The 15,067-nt window shown below is 40.1% G+C and overlaps 1 protein-coding gene across 3 annotated transcripts; it reads right to left on the reverse strand.

Moving 5' to 3' along the window:
* Nucleotides 1–375: 375 nt before the first annotated feature.
* On the reverse strand, nt 376–14,639 carry adad2 (adenosine deaminase domain containing 2). 3 transcript variants are annotated; one of them, XM_031748434.2, is made up of 11 exons: nt 14,488–14,639; nt 13,554–13,716; nt 12,708–12,852; nt 11,180–11,318; nt 9,419–9,547; nt 7,389–7,539; nt 6,982–7,152; nt 6,493–6,704; nt 5,143–5,377; nt 796–928; nt 376–677 (listed from the first exon to the last, which is right to left on the reverse strand). In XM_031748434.2, the coding sequence occupies exons 2-11, from the start codon at nt 13,700–13,702 to the stop codon at nt 567–569; spliced, it is 1,575 nt and encodes a 524-aa protein (XP_031604294.2). In that variant the 5' UTR covers nt 13,703–13,716; nt 14,488–14,639; the 3' UTR covers nt 376–566. The 3 variants fall into 3 exon arrangements, with proteins under 3 accessions (XP_031604294.2, XP_031604302.2, XP_039473937.1); XM_031748442.2 differs by lacking the exon at nt 14,488–14,639 and adding an exon at nt 14,242–14,391; XM_039618003.1 differs by lacking the exon at nt 14,488–14,639 and adding an exon at nt 13,924–13,944.
* Between the last annotated feature and the right edge of the window lie 428 nt (nt 14,640–15,067).

The raw sequence follows: 15,067 nt of genomic DNA on the forward strand, positions 1-15,067 counted from the left end.
AAAAACAAGAGACCACATGGACCTCATTACAGACCTTATTTTGGTTCTTCAGCTACTGACTTCACCCTCTGACTGGACTTAGTTTGGCTACAAATGCACAAAAAATAAATGAAATAATTCACATTTAAAAAAGGTCAAATGCTTAAAATAGCGAATGGCAGTAATATTAAATAAAAAAATTTTTTTTTTTAAAACGCACACAGTTACCTTTTCATAACACGAGCTCCATAAAAGGAATTGTTAATTTTCAAGCTTCTGGCAATAACGTTGCTCAGTTCTACTTGACACGACAGAGAAAATGTTCCCCATTTTGTGCACTCTTAGCCTTTGAGCGATGTGTTTCCACCCACAACTCATTCAAACTGACTCCTTCAGTCTGGTGCACAACAGCAGGGCCTTGTTTATTTTTCTCGAACACCTACACAAACTGAAAACTCTAGTGTCGTACATAAAACAAAACTACAATTACTGTTGAAGGTAATTAGCAAAGTGCACAGAAGAACAGCAAATCAAATCTCTCAAGGAACTTGGGTAAACATTGGCATGACAGGTTTCCAGCTGCGAGTTCAAGCGCTAAAGCAATCCACCAGCTTTTTCGAATTCCACAGTCCTGCGTGGTTTTCCAGGAACTGCTGTCTCACCAGCTCCTTGACCGTCTGGTAGACACTGGCTTCCACCTATAAAGGAATAAAACCATTTACATCATCATACATCACATAAGTGAACTACAAACACAACCCTCTATTACTCATCAAATGAAAAGCTGTGCACAGTTCGCACTGAGGATTCACAAACCTTGACACTGTGGTACGTGGGAAGCTCCAGCAGATAGTTGTGCCCACCCAGCTGTGCAACTTTGAGGAAATAACTGTAGAGGGCTCTCTTGCAAAGTCTGCTTGAGTAGCCAGGCACGCTCACAGAAGGAGAGCTAGAGAAACATTGAAATCCACCATTAACATTTTTCCAACTGTTAAGGTTTCCCACATGTTTCTTAAATTTGCTTTATGATGCATTTGTCCTCTTGAAGTTTTCATTATGCATCAAAAGATATACTATTTTTAATGCAAGCTATTTTTAGGTGCATTTGAGATTTTCCCCCCACACTTCTTCTTAAAACTGCCGTTGAAGATTAGTGATATTATTTTTTCCTTGATTTTATTAGAAAAGATAAAGAAAGGCAGGAAGGTGAAGACAAAAAGGGGAAATGATTGAAAAGAACCTGGGGCAGAAATGAATACAGGCCACTATGGTAAGCTCTCTTCCTCTGGTACATGTAATGCACGCTCCACCAGGTGAGCTACAAATTATTTAAAGCTTTAAAAAACACTTTCAGCTGTGGAGATTAAGAGACCAGCAGCTAAAAAGGAAATGAAAATTGCCATTCCTCTTCCTGTTTTTGCTGCGCAATCAAACCTTCATTTTCCTGGAAATTTTTTGCAGCCACTGGATATTAATGCTGATGGTGTCATTCTGCCACAATGCAATCAATAAAAAGCATATTTTGCAGCAAAAACGTTGTCCTTTGTTGATTTAAATGCATTTTCCACTTGACAAGATTCAACTTTTCAATTCTGTATCATTTCATGTCCACATTATTCCTTCTTTTGCGGTCCAACTTCATGTACAGGTACTGCTCATATTGATATGATACAACAATGTATCCAAAAGCTGTTACGGTTATCAGTTTGAATTGGGAGCCTGATTAAATAGTCACACCTTCTTGTCTAATGATATTAGACAATGTGCAGTGATTGCAGCCAGTTAGCAAGCAGCAGTGAGGTGCCAAAAATCCAAAACTATAAATGAAAAAATGTCCTGTCATTGCAGCCCTGCAGTTTCTCCTAGTTTTGACCTTTATAGCAGATGCAATGCTACTCTGGTGGGGACACTCTCTGCTTCAGAGCTTATTTGTGCTAAACATCAAAATGTCTGGCGAGACAATTTTATCACACTGCCGAGGTAAAGTGTGGCTGTGGTCTGGCTGAGAGACAGAGAGGAAGGGTTTCCTGCAGGCAGCACTTACCACTACCACTAACACATTTCTTAGGGGATACTCTGGAGTGAGACCCAGGGGAGGAGCCCAGCAGCCTAAACAGACAAATTGTTGAGGAGGGATTGAGTGTGACTGCACTCACAGAAGCTGACATTAGCAGAGACTGTTCAGGGAGACTCATTTTCAAATAATTTAAGGTCTCTTCCATCCTGACAGAGTCTACAACCCCGGATATTCTTGAAAACCTAGCTTTGTTTCTCTGTTACCCAGAGACATTACATGTTCAGTGCATACTTAGAAAGGAAAGAATGTTGAACCCTTCCAAGATAACCATTTCCTAAAAACCTCAGCAAGTGTCTCAGTACTGAAAATCATAGTTAAAAGAAGATAAGAGTAAGACTTCTAAATCACTAATTTAAAACAAGTGATACAAGCAACACTTCCTTTCACGCTATTATTTGGAAGTTTTATCAGTAGGTGTTCTGAGCTCAGCCACATGAGGGCCGCAAGCCAGTGTACTCCAAGTGGCAGCCCCAAGCCCAGATAAATGGGAAGGGTTGTGTCAGGAAGATCATCCAGCGTAAAATGTTTGTCAAATCAAACATGCCGATCATCAAGAGATTTCTGTACTTGATTTGCCGGGGATGAGGTTGACAACACTGTCTCTGATACTGTTAGCCAAGGTGACCATGGAAATTGTGCTAGGTGGAAGTGAAGCAAGACCAGATATTTTTCTACCGGGGTGTACAGTGATTAACCAATTTATTAGAACACCACCCAATATAAGATTTACACCACACCTGACTTAAACTAACAGTACTGGTAAAAAAAAACAAACCCAAATGTTTCTGCAGTGTTTAATCCAGTATAAGCCCTTTAATCAAAATGATAACGTTTATGCAAAAAAATAGTATTATTGTTATCCATGAACTTTCAAATTTCCTGTTTGATTAAATAGGATTCATGCTTTCTTGCTTTTATAACAGGTGGTTGAGTAAATCTGTAAGCACTGAAGATGGTAAAAGAAGTGGAGTCTGAGTAATATTAAAGGAAGTGTATCTGAAGACTGTTGTGGAGGTGAAGAGTGTCAGACATGGTCACGAGTTTGAAGCTTGAAATCGAAGGAGGGATGTTGACTATTAGGTGTGTTTGCAGCACAGGCTGGATGTCAGAAGAGAAAGAGGAATTGTGGAGTAATTTGGATGAAGTGGTAGAGAGAGGGTGGTGATCGGAGCAGACTTCAATGGACATGAAGGAGAAGGGAACAGAGGTGACGAGGCGGTGTTGGGTAGATATGATGTTAAGGAGAGAAATGCAGAAGGTCAGATGGTGGTGCGCTTTGTAAAAAGGATGAAAAGGACTTCAAGAAAGGGAGGAATCTGGGGTAATGCATAAGACTGGATGAAGGTACACACAGGAGGACTGAATCTTATACAGAAAGTTCAATCTGAAAGAGACTGCAAGGTGGTGTCGGGGCAGAATGTAGCTAGGATAGAATTGGATGGAAGCCAGTAGGATGACTCCGGAAATCAAGAGGAAAAGCAAATGCAGAGGTGAAAGTTGAAGGAGGAAGAATGTTAGTCAGAGTCCAGGGAAGAGTTGAGACAGACTCTGGGTGATAGGAAAGAACTGCCAGATGACAGAGAAAGTACAGATGAAGTGGTGAGGGAAACTGCCAAGGATTGAGATGGAAATGTACTAATGAGTGAAGAGTGTTTAAAAGGTGGATGGGATGCATTGAGGAGCTCACGAATTAAGAAAATGAGAGAAAGGAGGGATAGGCAGAGAGCAGTTGGAGCTAGATTAAGGATAGAGGTGAGCAGCAGTTATGGTTTCATGCCACAGTTTCTGATTTGCAAATGTTGATGAATACTTACAAGTATAGAGGAGGTAAGAAGGAGTTGCACAGTTTCTTTCTGGACCCAGAGAAAGGATGCCATATCATAGGGGGGCAAGACAGGAATAGTGGGACTAGATGTGGAATTTGAGAGGGGCAGAAGTATGTGAGAGTGGTCCAGGACATGTGAGGTGTGCAGTAGATGTGGCAGGTGGGTTCAAAGTGGGGGTGGGATTACATCAGGAGTCTCTGTGGACTATGATGTTCATAGACGACATTGTGATCTGTAGTGAGAGTAGGGAGGGAGTAGAAGAGAGCCTGGAGAGGTGGAGGTATGCCCTGAAGAGAAAATGAATGAAAGCCACTAGAAGCAAGACAGAATACATGTGTGAGTGAGCAGGAGACAGGGGAAGATGGAGGGAAGATGAGCTTAAATATCTGGGGTCAATCATCCAAAGCAACAGACTAAGAGCACAACAGAAGAGTGTGCAGGCAAAGTAAGAGTGTGAAGATGAGTGCCAGGGAAGATGAGTGCCCAAGATGGTAGCGAAAACTGAAATGATATTTGGTTTGGAGACAGTGATGCTGAAAAAAGAGCAGGAAGCCAAGGTGGAGGTGGCAAAGTTGAAGATTTTCATTGTGAGCGACCAGAATCGAAAAGATTAGAATTGTGTTCATCAGAGGGACAGCTCAGGTTGAGTGGTTTGGAGACAAAGCTAGAGAGAGTTGGTGTGACAGAGGAGGATGCTGGGAATGAGATGGAGGCATATGATCTGCTGTGGAAAGCTCTAAAGAGAGCAGCTCTCTGCATACTTCGTGTCCTGAATTCCTGCCTTTAAATTAAATCTCTTCAGAAGTCTATTTTTCTTTGCTTTTTTTTTTTTTAAAATAGTTGACACTTAAAACCATGGTGTTTGCCTAAAAATAACAGTTCGAGCTAGAGGACAACAGCTGAAATAGGCAGCAACACTGCAATGAAAAAAAAAAAAGGATCTTAAATCTATTTTTGGCTGTAATCTCAGCTCAAGGACAACACAGCCTCCAGAGAAAGCCATGTCTGTGTCACACTAACTACTGGACATCAGCAGTTGTCGGCAGCAGCAAAGCCCAGTGATGGCAGGAGCCCCAGGCAACACAGAGGCCATGAAAGTAGACAACTCTGACGACAGCTCTACTATTTCTCTGCAAATGGCAGCAGAAGGGCAAATTTTCATAGTGGTCACACATTTATGGTGTAGAAACACATTAGTACTAAAAACTTGATCTAATTCATGACAAAGACTGATTTCTTGAAAAAGAAAAAGGGTCTTACCCCTCCACAATCAAGCCCTTGCTGCTGTCCAAAACTTCAATATCCTTGTCCCCGAGGCACCAGTTGATGCTGAGGTTTTCATGACGCAGCGAGGGCACAACAGGCCCCACGTAGTCCCCGCAGACAAAGAAGATGTCATGTTTCTTGTAGGACTGAGGCAGAAAGATCTGCCATCCATCACCCAGTCGCTTGCTGGTGATATCAGACACTTCCTGGTTCATGAGCTTCTGGCCTCCTAAGTAAGATTTTATAAACACATTTGCAACAGACAGAAATTAATTTATGCAACATTTAATTTGTTATGATGCCACCTTTAGCCAATTACATCTGCAACGTTGAACTGGAATTAAAGCTTGTTAGTATTTCCAATATTTTGAAATACGTTGGCTCACTATCTTGCTGATGCATGGATATGATGACTGATTCTGCTGTACATAGATAGTACTGTGCAAAACTGTTGACCCACCACTCATTTCTTTATATTTTGCTCATACAGAACGATGCTAATAAACTGAAACAGACTTGCTTTACCTTTTTTTTTTGTTGTTAATGGTTTTGAGCAACAGTTCTCCAGACTTTCTGAAGGTCTTTCAAAGTTTTTCTTTGGACATTGGCTGCTTTTTCACTCATTTTTAGTTCAGTCCTTGTACCTGACCATTTTCAGAGGAATGTGTTTTTGTTTGTTGAGACACTTAACAATGATCTTTGAATTATTAAAGCATAAAAAACCACCTACCTCAAAGGATGAACCAAGGTAATTTCTACACATAACAGACAACCAATATAAAATTCTATCACATTTCTAGCACTTTGTTATTTGAAGCCTGTCACAAAAACCACAAACAGCAATTGAATCTTAACTGTGTGATTATTCTATTTTATCTCATTCATGTTTTGGGTAACAAGCGTGTATGTTCTGAGCTGGCGTGATGGAAGAAAAACTATATAAGGCAAAATCAGAGTTTATAATTTTTTTTTCCTATTTCTTAAGGACATGACTTCCATATGCTGTTCATCTGCAGTATATAAATTTTTTTAGGATTCCCACTTCTTCTTTTGTCTTCCATTTTTCCAGTTTCCTCAAAATTTTTAAGGACACACTGCACACAATGCCAAGATATGCCAAGTTGTCAGCTAATAGCTCTTTGGGAATCAACTTTTAAAAGTGGGAACAAATTATGTGTTCACAGTAGAAAAAACAACCCCACCAATTTTCATGAAACTTGTGCATGAACACTACATTTTGGTGCTGATCCAAATATTTGTAGAAAAACATCCAGGTATTCATGATGGGTTTAGCTGCACTCTGAGTTCCCTTCTAATAAAGAATAAATGCTTTAAGGTTCTTACCTAGCACCATGCTCGTGATGTAAAGCGGCTGAATAAAGTGGCTCAGTAATGCACCCTGAATCCCAGTAACAGTCCAGCGACAAAGTTTGTCACTGCCAGACATGCAGCAGACTTTGGCACCCCAGAGACTCGGGTCAAGGTAGGCAACAGGGACCAGGCCTTTGAAATGATACTGGAGCATCATAGAGGTCCAGGTGTTTTTTGCAGAAACCCTAAAACAGGACATTATGTTACATTTTAGTTTACTAGAATGTAATCTTAATGAGTAATGGAAAAAATGTAATGTCCATTATAAACAGAGTTAATATTAACCCATAGAAAGGTTAAAATTATTCTGAGTCTTACAACATCTGCAAAATGCAATATTTCTTGGAAGATAAATCCACAGATTTGAAATGAGACCTTTTACGAGTACACAGGAAAATATGACTTAAAAAACATGTATAAAGAAAGAATCAAAAGAATGGACTAATTAACAGATTGCTGTACTTAAAGTAGAAGTTCTTAGGAGCTCCTTCGGGACACTGATTGGTGTAGAGATGCAGGCTGATCTTGGGTTTGAGCTGAAGCTGGTGGCTGGCTGCACTGCTCTCAAAAATACAGTTCTCCTTGGCCTTTGGATCAGCATCAAAGAACAGCAAAAGCTGTTTATACAGAAACCTGAACACAAGCCAGAAAAATAAATATTATTCCCACTTTAAGCTGCAGCAGCACTTTCAGTGAATCAGAAGCATTATAACCGGTAGAGAGCAAGTGAAATGATGCAGCCTACTTTTTACATCTTCATTCTGAATATTAAGAATAGTTCAAGTGTTCTAAATCAGAACCAGCACTTTAACACCTGCATTCTTGAGGTTTGGACGAAGTATTTAGGAAGTAATTTTAGCAGTTAGTACCTTAAAAGAGCCCGTCTGGCGATGATAATAGCATGGCTGTCATGAACCCTCACCCCATTGTAGCAAAGCCAATCGCTACAACTTGAGCGGCCAGATCCCACTGCCACTACCTGGTATTGCTCACATGGACGACCTGCTGTATCCATGACTTCTGTGGGGAAAAGATAGTTTTTCTTCTCAAAGCTTCATTAGCAATAGCTTTAGTTAACAATGACTGCGAGAGATGGAAATAAAGACAACACAGAATGATGCCTATAAAATAATATTTAGTTATCTTATTCTGGGCCTTCCACTGAAATATCCACTGAAACAAGTAATTTTGGTTCCTCTTAAGACCTCATTCACTAGGGAAGAATATGTATTCCCCGACTCTTTGGCAAGTGGTTACCTGCTTTTACTTGTTGAAATGTTCCCAAAACCCGAGCTGCGACTGAAAAGTTCTTAGCAGATTGCCGCAGTTGCCCATAATTGTATAAATGCTGTAAGGCATTCACACTATTGAGTTCCTGTTTCTCTTTATTATTCCTCGAGTTTGAATGGAAATGCCATCTTTTCTTCAAACACTTAACATCAACTACTAATGGTACAACAGTGAGACTATTATAATAAACCGGATATGCAGAGCCTTTGCCTTTAAAGTAAAAACTGTTCTTTACCGCTGCAACTAGCACGTTTCCAAAAGTTGCAGCTTTTACTTTGAAGATGAGCATTTTTCACACTTTCTTTACTGCTCTATGAGAAATTGGTAGGGTGTCCAATTTTGTGCAACTGACTCTTAAAGGAACTTCTATGCTCGCCGTTCACCACCTGCTGAACGGCATGACGAAAGTTATATCACATCTGCTTGTGCAAAGTGCTGTTTTGATGTTGATTCAGTCAGTCAGATATTAACAGATTACACACAGAGATGGTGCAACAGTTTGGAAACATTTTAGAGACTTTGCGGGGGGAAAAAACCCAACCACAACATTGTTTTTAATGTCTTTGCTTCCATCAGCACTGATGTAGCATTATCTCCTCAGTGGTGACACCTACTGTTCAGGAGAATACTGCAATAGCTACCTGCATCCTAACACTGAGCATAAAAGTGGCACCTTAAGGCTGTGTGACTGAATCTTCAGCCATTTCTCTTTTAAACAACTGAAGGCTTGAACAGCACATGTGCGGAGATGCTGTGTGCTTGAGCTGATGATACCAGGTTAAAAAAAATAAATAAATAAATAATCCTCTCAGGAACTGAGCATTTAGAGCACCATGAAGCCTGAACTTTTAGACTCATAGGGACTGCTTGTACTGCTGACCTCATTAATAGGAGAGATTACTTTACATCAGTCTAAATGGCAACTCTCAAACAACTGAGAGGCCTTCTGTGCAGGAATGCCGCACAGCTGTGTAGTCGTGCATTCGGTAGTCATATCCAATTAGCTCTCAGCTCTTGCAATTTAGGCACTGTGCGTCTTAAAAGGAGTTTTATCTTCTAAATGGTTCTTCTAAATTGACTCGCTCAGATTATAACTTCCATTATTTTACTTCACATAGAAGTGCCAAAGAATTATGTTTTTATATACACATATCTTCTGCTTCCATGATTATTTAAAGAAAGAGTCTGCATATATTGCTTTAATTCCACAATATTATCTTTTAATGAGTGACCCATCATATTTAATGGAAATTTCCAGTTGGCTTACATGTGATATCATACACACTTTATGATAATTGAGTGTGACCTTTTTTCAAGCTTGGAAATCTTCATGATGTGGACTGCTAATGTCTGGACATTTAACATACTATTGCAATAATGACCTGCCACTGGTACAGGCCCACTTTACGCATTTATAGACAGTTAAGAGTAAAACTCGTCTCCTTCTTTAGCACTGTTAAGATACAGATTTAAAAAAAAAAGGTTAAAAATAAACAGGATACATCTACTAAATACCCAGGAGCCACTTATAACCTACTATGAAAACAATAAAATCCTGCAGTGTAGTGCACAAATCTAATGGAAAACCGCATGTGTACAAGAAGCTTACCTCTTATCAAGACAAATGCTGCCATGTGGCTCTTGCAGTCATAGAAATCTGGACACATTTTCAGGAGGCTGTCAAACTTCTCACTGCTTATAGCTGCCATGTGATTCTTGTGCCATTCAGTGCGCCAAACTGGAAGAAAGATAAACAGCAGAAGCCAGCTATATAATCAGGGACAGAGCGTATTTTGGACATCACTCATCTGAGTGTCCTTAAAACTGTGGAAGCAGAAGGACCTTGCCTTAAAAATGTTTACGATATTGCTGCATATCATAAACATTGTCAGCTGACTGGCTGAACATATGTGAGCACTGTGCTTTTTTTCCTCATGCTGGTAGTGACAGAGGAGTTTACCACATGTGCTAAAATGAAGAGAAATGTATTTAAACTATAATCTATCGTACACTTCTGAAAGAAACGTGCAGCACTTCAGTCCAAAGATAAGTGTCTGATGAAGCAGTGGAGGTGAGGTATAAGCAAGCAGAACTTCTTACAAACAAAAAAAAAATGCAGGCGTCCTGCTTGGCGCTTTCATCTTAAAATATGTTAAAAAAAAATGTAGATGCTATTTTGCATAGGTTTGAATACAGGAGTGCCTTATGAACAAAACCACTGATCTGAAAACCCCTGAAACAGAGCGTTCAAGCTAACAGGAAAAAAAGACCTTAAAGGATGAATGTGTGAAAAGATTTACTTGAAAGAGGGAGGTTGATGACTGACTTGTGTAATCAGTAGTGATATTCGATGACTGTATGACCAGGACAGAGTGACCGCGTGGATCTTCTCAAGAAGCACAGCCAACAATAATTTTTTTAAGTTATAGTCACTCTTCTTTGAGGTAATTTTGATTAAAAAAAAAAAGAAAAAAGAATGTTACTCTCATAAATATACACTGATTAGTGTGTAGTTATGTCGTCAAACAAATTGATGCACTGTCAAAGCCTTAGAATTAATCCATTAGAAATACACAAGAGCAGTGACTAGTTTGTGGAAGCTGCCATGTTAACATGCCATCTTAAATGCATGGACTTCACCAATCCACCTAATTGCGTTTTATACTAGAGACCAGCCACAATTTTTATTCATTTCAACACATTCAGACTCAAGACATGAAGGATCATTCTTATGTTTTTAATCATGTGACAAGCGTCCCCTTCACCAAAAAGCAAAAACACAAAGGAAAGAGACAATATGACCAGCTAACAGCAACAGCTGGTTTTAAGTTAACATTATACCACCTAATGTACGGCAGTTTGATTACATTCTCACATCATGTGAGAGTTTATTCGCTTATTGTCAGAGTTCAACAATGTTAGATCCCCTTCAAAGAAAGTTCAACTAATGCCAGCTAACAGCAGCATAAAGAGAAGTTCGGGATATCCTCAACAACTTGCCTCAGTATCACTGTCATCAGAAAGAAGTGAGCTTCACTTACTCATCATCTCGTATCAGACTCCTTTAGAAAAGTTTAACAACCTCCTACACTAACCACAGATACATAGCTGCCAGTTTTTTGTCCTACAATGGCCACTGTAACTAGGATTACACATTTGAATTGGGAGCTGTAAGAAAAAAAGAATTCATGACTATAATCTGTAATCTACTGACATCTACTTGTGCCTTTAATGCTGGAGGAAGCAGTTCTGCAGCTGTGAGAACAAACAAACAGGGTGTTTCTGTGTATACTAGCTGGTAGCAACTGCAGAAGTGCCACTGAAAATGTGAGCGCTTTGAAGTTTTACCTTTATTAAATTGCTACTGTACCTTCAGTGTTTGTGCTTGTATCAGGTTGGTTTATGTCCTTGACCTGCTCTGTTAGAAGATCTTCATCTGACAGTATGCTTTCAGGAGGTGACATACCACGGAGGGAGAGCACAGCTGGTTCATCATCCGAGTCTTCAGCCTGAGAAAGACAAAACCCTTCTAAGAAAAACCGGGACTCTGGTATTCTTATCATTCTTGAGCCAACTGATCTTGAGCCGTTATCAAGGAAACACAAGGAAGGCAGTGTTATGTGTGAGATAAGCACTGAATGCACTTCTGCTGTTCACAGTTAAAGTGACAAGGTGGCTGCAGGTGGTTTAGAGCCCCTTCACTAAACTGGATAATGGTATGAACCACTGTTCTACTTGCCAGTCAAGCAATTTAATGTTAATTATCGCAGATGTCGAGATTCCACTTTGATGTCAGATTTTCAAGTATGGTTTAATGCCACAATTAATTCACATATCTTAATTAATCTGTGAAGTACACCTTCTGAATAAGAGATGATAAGTTGATGTATAAGACCTTGTCAGCATCTCATCATCTGAGATAAGATTTCTAATGAAAAACTCTTAATAGCATAATACATTAAATACATTAAATGCAACAGCAGCTAAGTTTCAGAAAACCCTGGTCTTATATACACCGATCAGGCATAGCATTATGACCACTGACAGTTCAAGTGAATAACACTGATTATCTCTTCATCATGGCACCTATTAGTGGGTGGGATATGTGAGCGAGCAAGTGAACATTTTGTTCTCAAAGTTGATGAGTTTGAAGCAGGAAAAACTGGCAAGCTTAAGGATTTGAGCGAGTCATGGCTTGACAACTAGGTCAGAATCTCCAAAACTGCAGCTTTTCAGCAAGACAAGAACTGCAGTTGGGCGGTTTTAGTGGTGGGCAGGTGAGCTTCCGAACAGAACCACAGAGCAATGAAAGAAGGTGGCTTCGTCATATCAATCATGGCCGGCTGTATGAGCATTCCTTACATAGGGAACACCTGGCACCAGAACACACTACATAGGAAGATGGCAAACTATCTTAGAGGTAGTGTAATGCTTTGGACAATGTTCTGTTGAAAAACCTTGTGTCCTGCCATCCATGTGGATGTTATTTTGACATATACCACCTCGCATTGTTGGCGACCATGTACACCCTTTCATGGAAACAGTATTACCTCATGGCTGTGGCCTCTTTCAGCAGGATAATGTGCCACAAAGCAAAGAAAGGTTCAGAAAGGGTTTGTTGAGCACAACAACATATTTGAGGTGTTGGCTTGGCCTCCAAATTCCACAGATCGCAACCCAGTCAGGCATCTGTGAAATGTTGTGGACAAATAAGGCTCCACCGCACAACTTACAAAACTTGACTGATCTGCTGCTAGATACCACAGCACACCTTCAGGGGTCTAGTAGAGTCCATGCTTCAACAGGTCAGGCCTGTTTTGTCAGCAAAGGCGGGCCAACACAATACTACGTAGGTGGTCAACGTCTTATGCCTGATCTGTGTATACTCATATAGTTACCTCACTTTCCAACAGCATGTCACCAGAGTCATAATTATGGCTGAGTGTGGGGACGGAGCCCTTTTCAATTCGGGGTCTGTGGTCTCCTTCAGAAAGCAGAGCCTCTGGTGCTGTATCGCAGTCTCCAGCTGCATGTGCGCTTGTCCTAGGAGGGCAACAAACACAGACCCACTAGGAAATGAGCAGCTGATCACTTATTCAGTCAGCACAAACAGCTAAAAATTAACAGTATTATCAGCTGCTTTTATTTTAAGATAATTCTCACCTACAATTTCCTCTTAAAAAAAACTGCTAACAACCTGCTAAGACTGCACACAAAAAAATAGAACTGCATAAGTAAATGAATGAGGCTGTAAAAGTTCAGAGCAGATTAAAATGAAGTAGATGAGAAGTTTCACAACCACAAGAGCCACTGTCTTTCTCACTGTCTTGAAACAATGGGTGCACTCATTAGTAACAGAGTGTAATGTGCCCAATTTTGGACCGGACACTGGACTCATTAGCAAGCTGTTCACCTGCCTGCTGTGAAACCTCAGTAAGACACAATAAAATCCAAATTGCTGTTGACAAAGAAACAGTTACAGCCTGGTTTTATTGACCAACGCATCAAGAGTGCACTCCCCTGCAGTGAAACAGAAAATTAGTTACCTCTGTCCCAGCGTGTGCGAGAGAAACGTGAAAGTGTATCTGTGGCGTTTAAAGGCAGGGTTTGGGTACAAGGACATTTCAAGTCATCCTCTCTACCAATTATACGGAGGTGAGTAGGAACACATACAAAAGTTAAACCCTTGTCCAAACAGGTGGAGACAGCATGTGATAAGGTGGCAGTCATTTTTTTTCTATTACCTCAGCCCAGCAGCACCAGTGTAAATGTCTGCATCATCCGTCTTGTGGACCTGAGGACAGTGAGGGCGTGGGCTCAGCTCACGGTCTGACAAAGACCAGAAACTAGCAGCACCTCTTCTCGAATATTTAAATGCTCTTCGACTAGTCATGGTGTTCGAACAACCTGCAAATACATACATACATACATACAGACATACATAAATAAATAAAACTGATTGGCGAACTGTCCGGGGTGTACCCGCCTCTCGCCCTATGGTGGCGTGAAGTTGCTACTGTACTATACATTTATACATATTTAACAAAAGTAGGAATGAGTGTGTTCATCCGATTGTGCCTTGACAGCTTTTAATACTCATGAAATGACACTTACTCAGTTATTTTGTTTAAATATATAATCCCAATAAAGCTACACTATCTACACGATTAACAGCAAACCAAAAGTAACAACCCCTAGCTTATTGACAGCTGATGATAAATTGTGATGTCTAGAGGCGAAAACATTTCCCTTTTCCTTTAGCCCACAGCGCCAAAACAAAATTTAAGTCTGCATTTTCTGCAGATTTGCGGTTTAGCTGAGAGGCTAACTAGTTAACTGCTATCAAAAGTAAACGGCGAGTTAGCTAGTATAACCAAAAGTGTCGACCGAGCTGAAATGAATTGTCAGTAGGAAAAATATGAACAAGTTTACCCGTTTGAAACTGGAAAGAACGTCTAACTCTAAATGCTTTATAATATAAATATAAATCCACCAATGCTTCGTTAGCTTCACTGATAAAGCTAACGTTAGCATCTTTCTGCTACCACACGTTAGAGCACCTCTACCAGTCCCGGCAGAAAAACAATAAAACATGACATTATTTCACCGCCAGTTTGCCAGCGACTAAGTATTTAGTTAACACTTTAACTTCCAAATGCTGCACTGCTAAAAGCTTACCTTTACACTTAACGCTTGTTCAGGCTTTAAAAGACTACCTAGATCTGACGTGGGAAGCCGTTGCAACCAAGAGATGATAACAGGTGTGAAAACTTTTGCGCAAGTGAATGAAGCAGCTACTATAAGTCAACACCTGCCAATGCAATTAAAATTATATAAAGTTATTAATAAATATAGCTATAATGAGAAACTTTCCAAAAAGTATGTGGATATGTTTCACTCATATGCTGCCTGACTCTTGTATAGACTGCAATTATATCCAGTTACAATTTGGAAATATTCACATCATCACTTCATGAACTGTTTTGAATAAGGTTTGGGGAAAGGACTCTTAACAGATCATTCCAGTGAAACCGCATCATCAGAGTGAGAATACAAGGTGTGACTTTCCCAAGATTTGGACCTGATGCCACTTTTCCACCTGCATGTCTAACTGGTGCTTGCCAGTTCTGCCTTATGAACCAACCCATGTTTTGACAACCCAGAGCTGACCCTAAGTCATTTAAAAAACATCCAAAGACCACAAGTACACAAAACAGAGAGGTGCCAACATATTGCTGAATATATGGACCTATAAGTG

Source organism: Oreochromis aureus, linkage group 10 (genome assembly GCF_013358895.1).
Source record: "Oreochromis aureus strain Israel breed Guangdong linkage group 10, ZZ_aureus, whole genome shotgun sequence".
Taxonomy (NCBI): domain Eukaryota; kingdom Metazoa; phylum Chordata; class Actinopteri; order Cichliformes; family Cichlidae; genus Oreochromis; species Oreochromis aureus.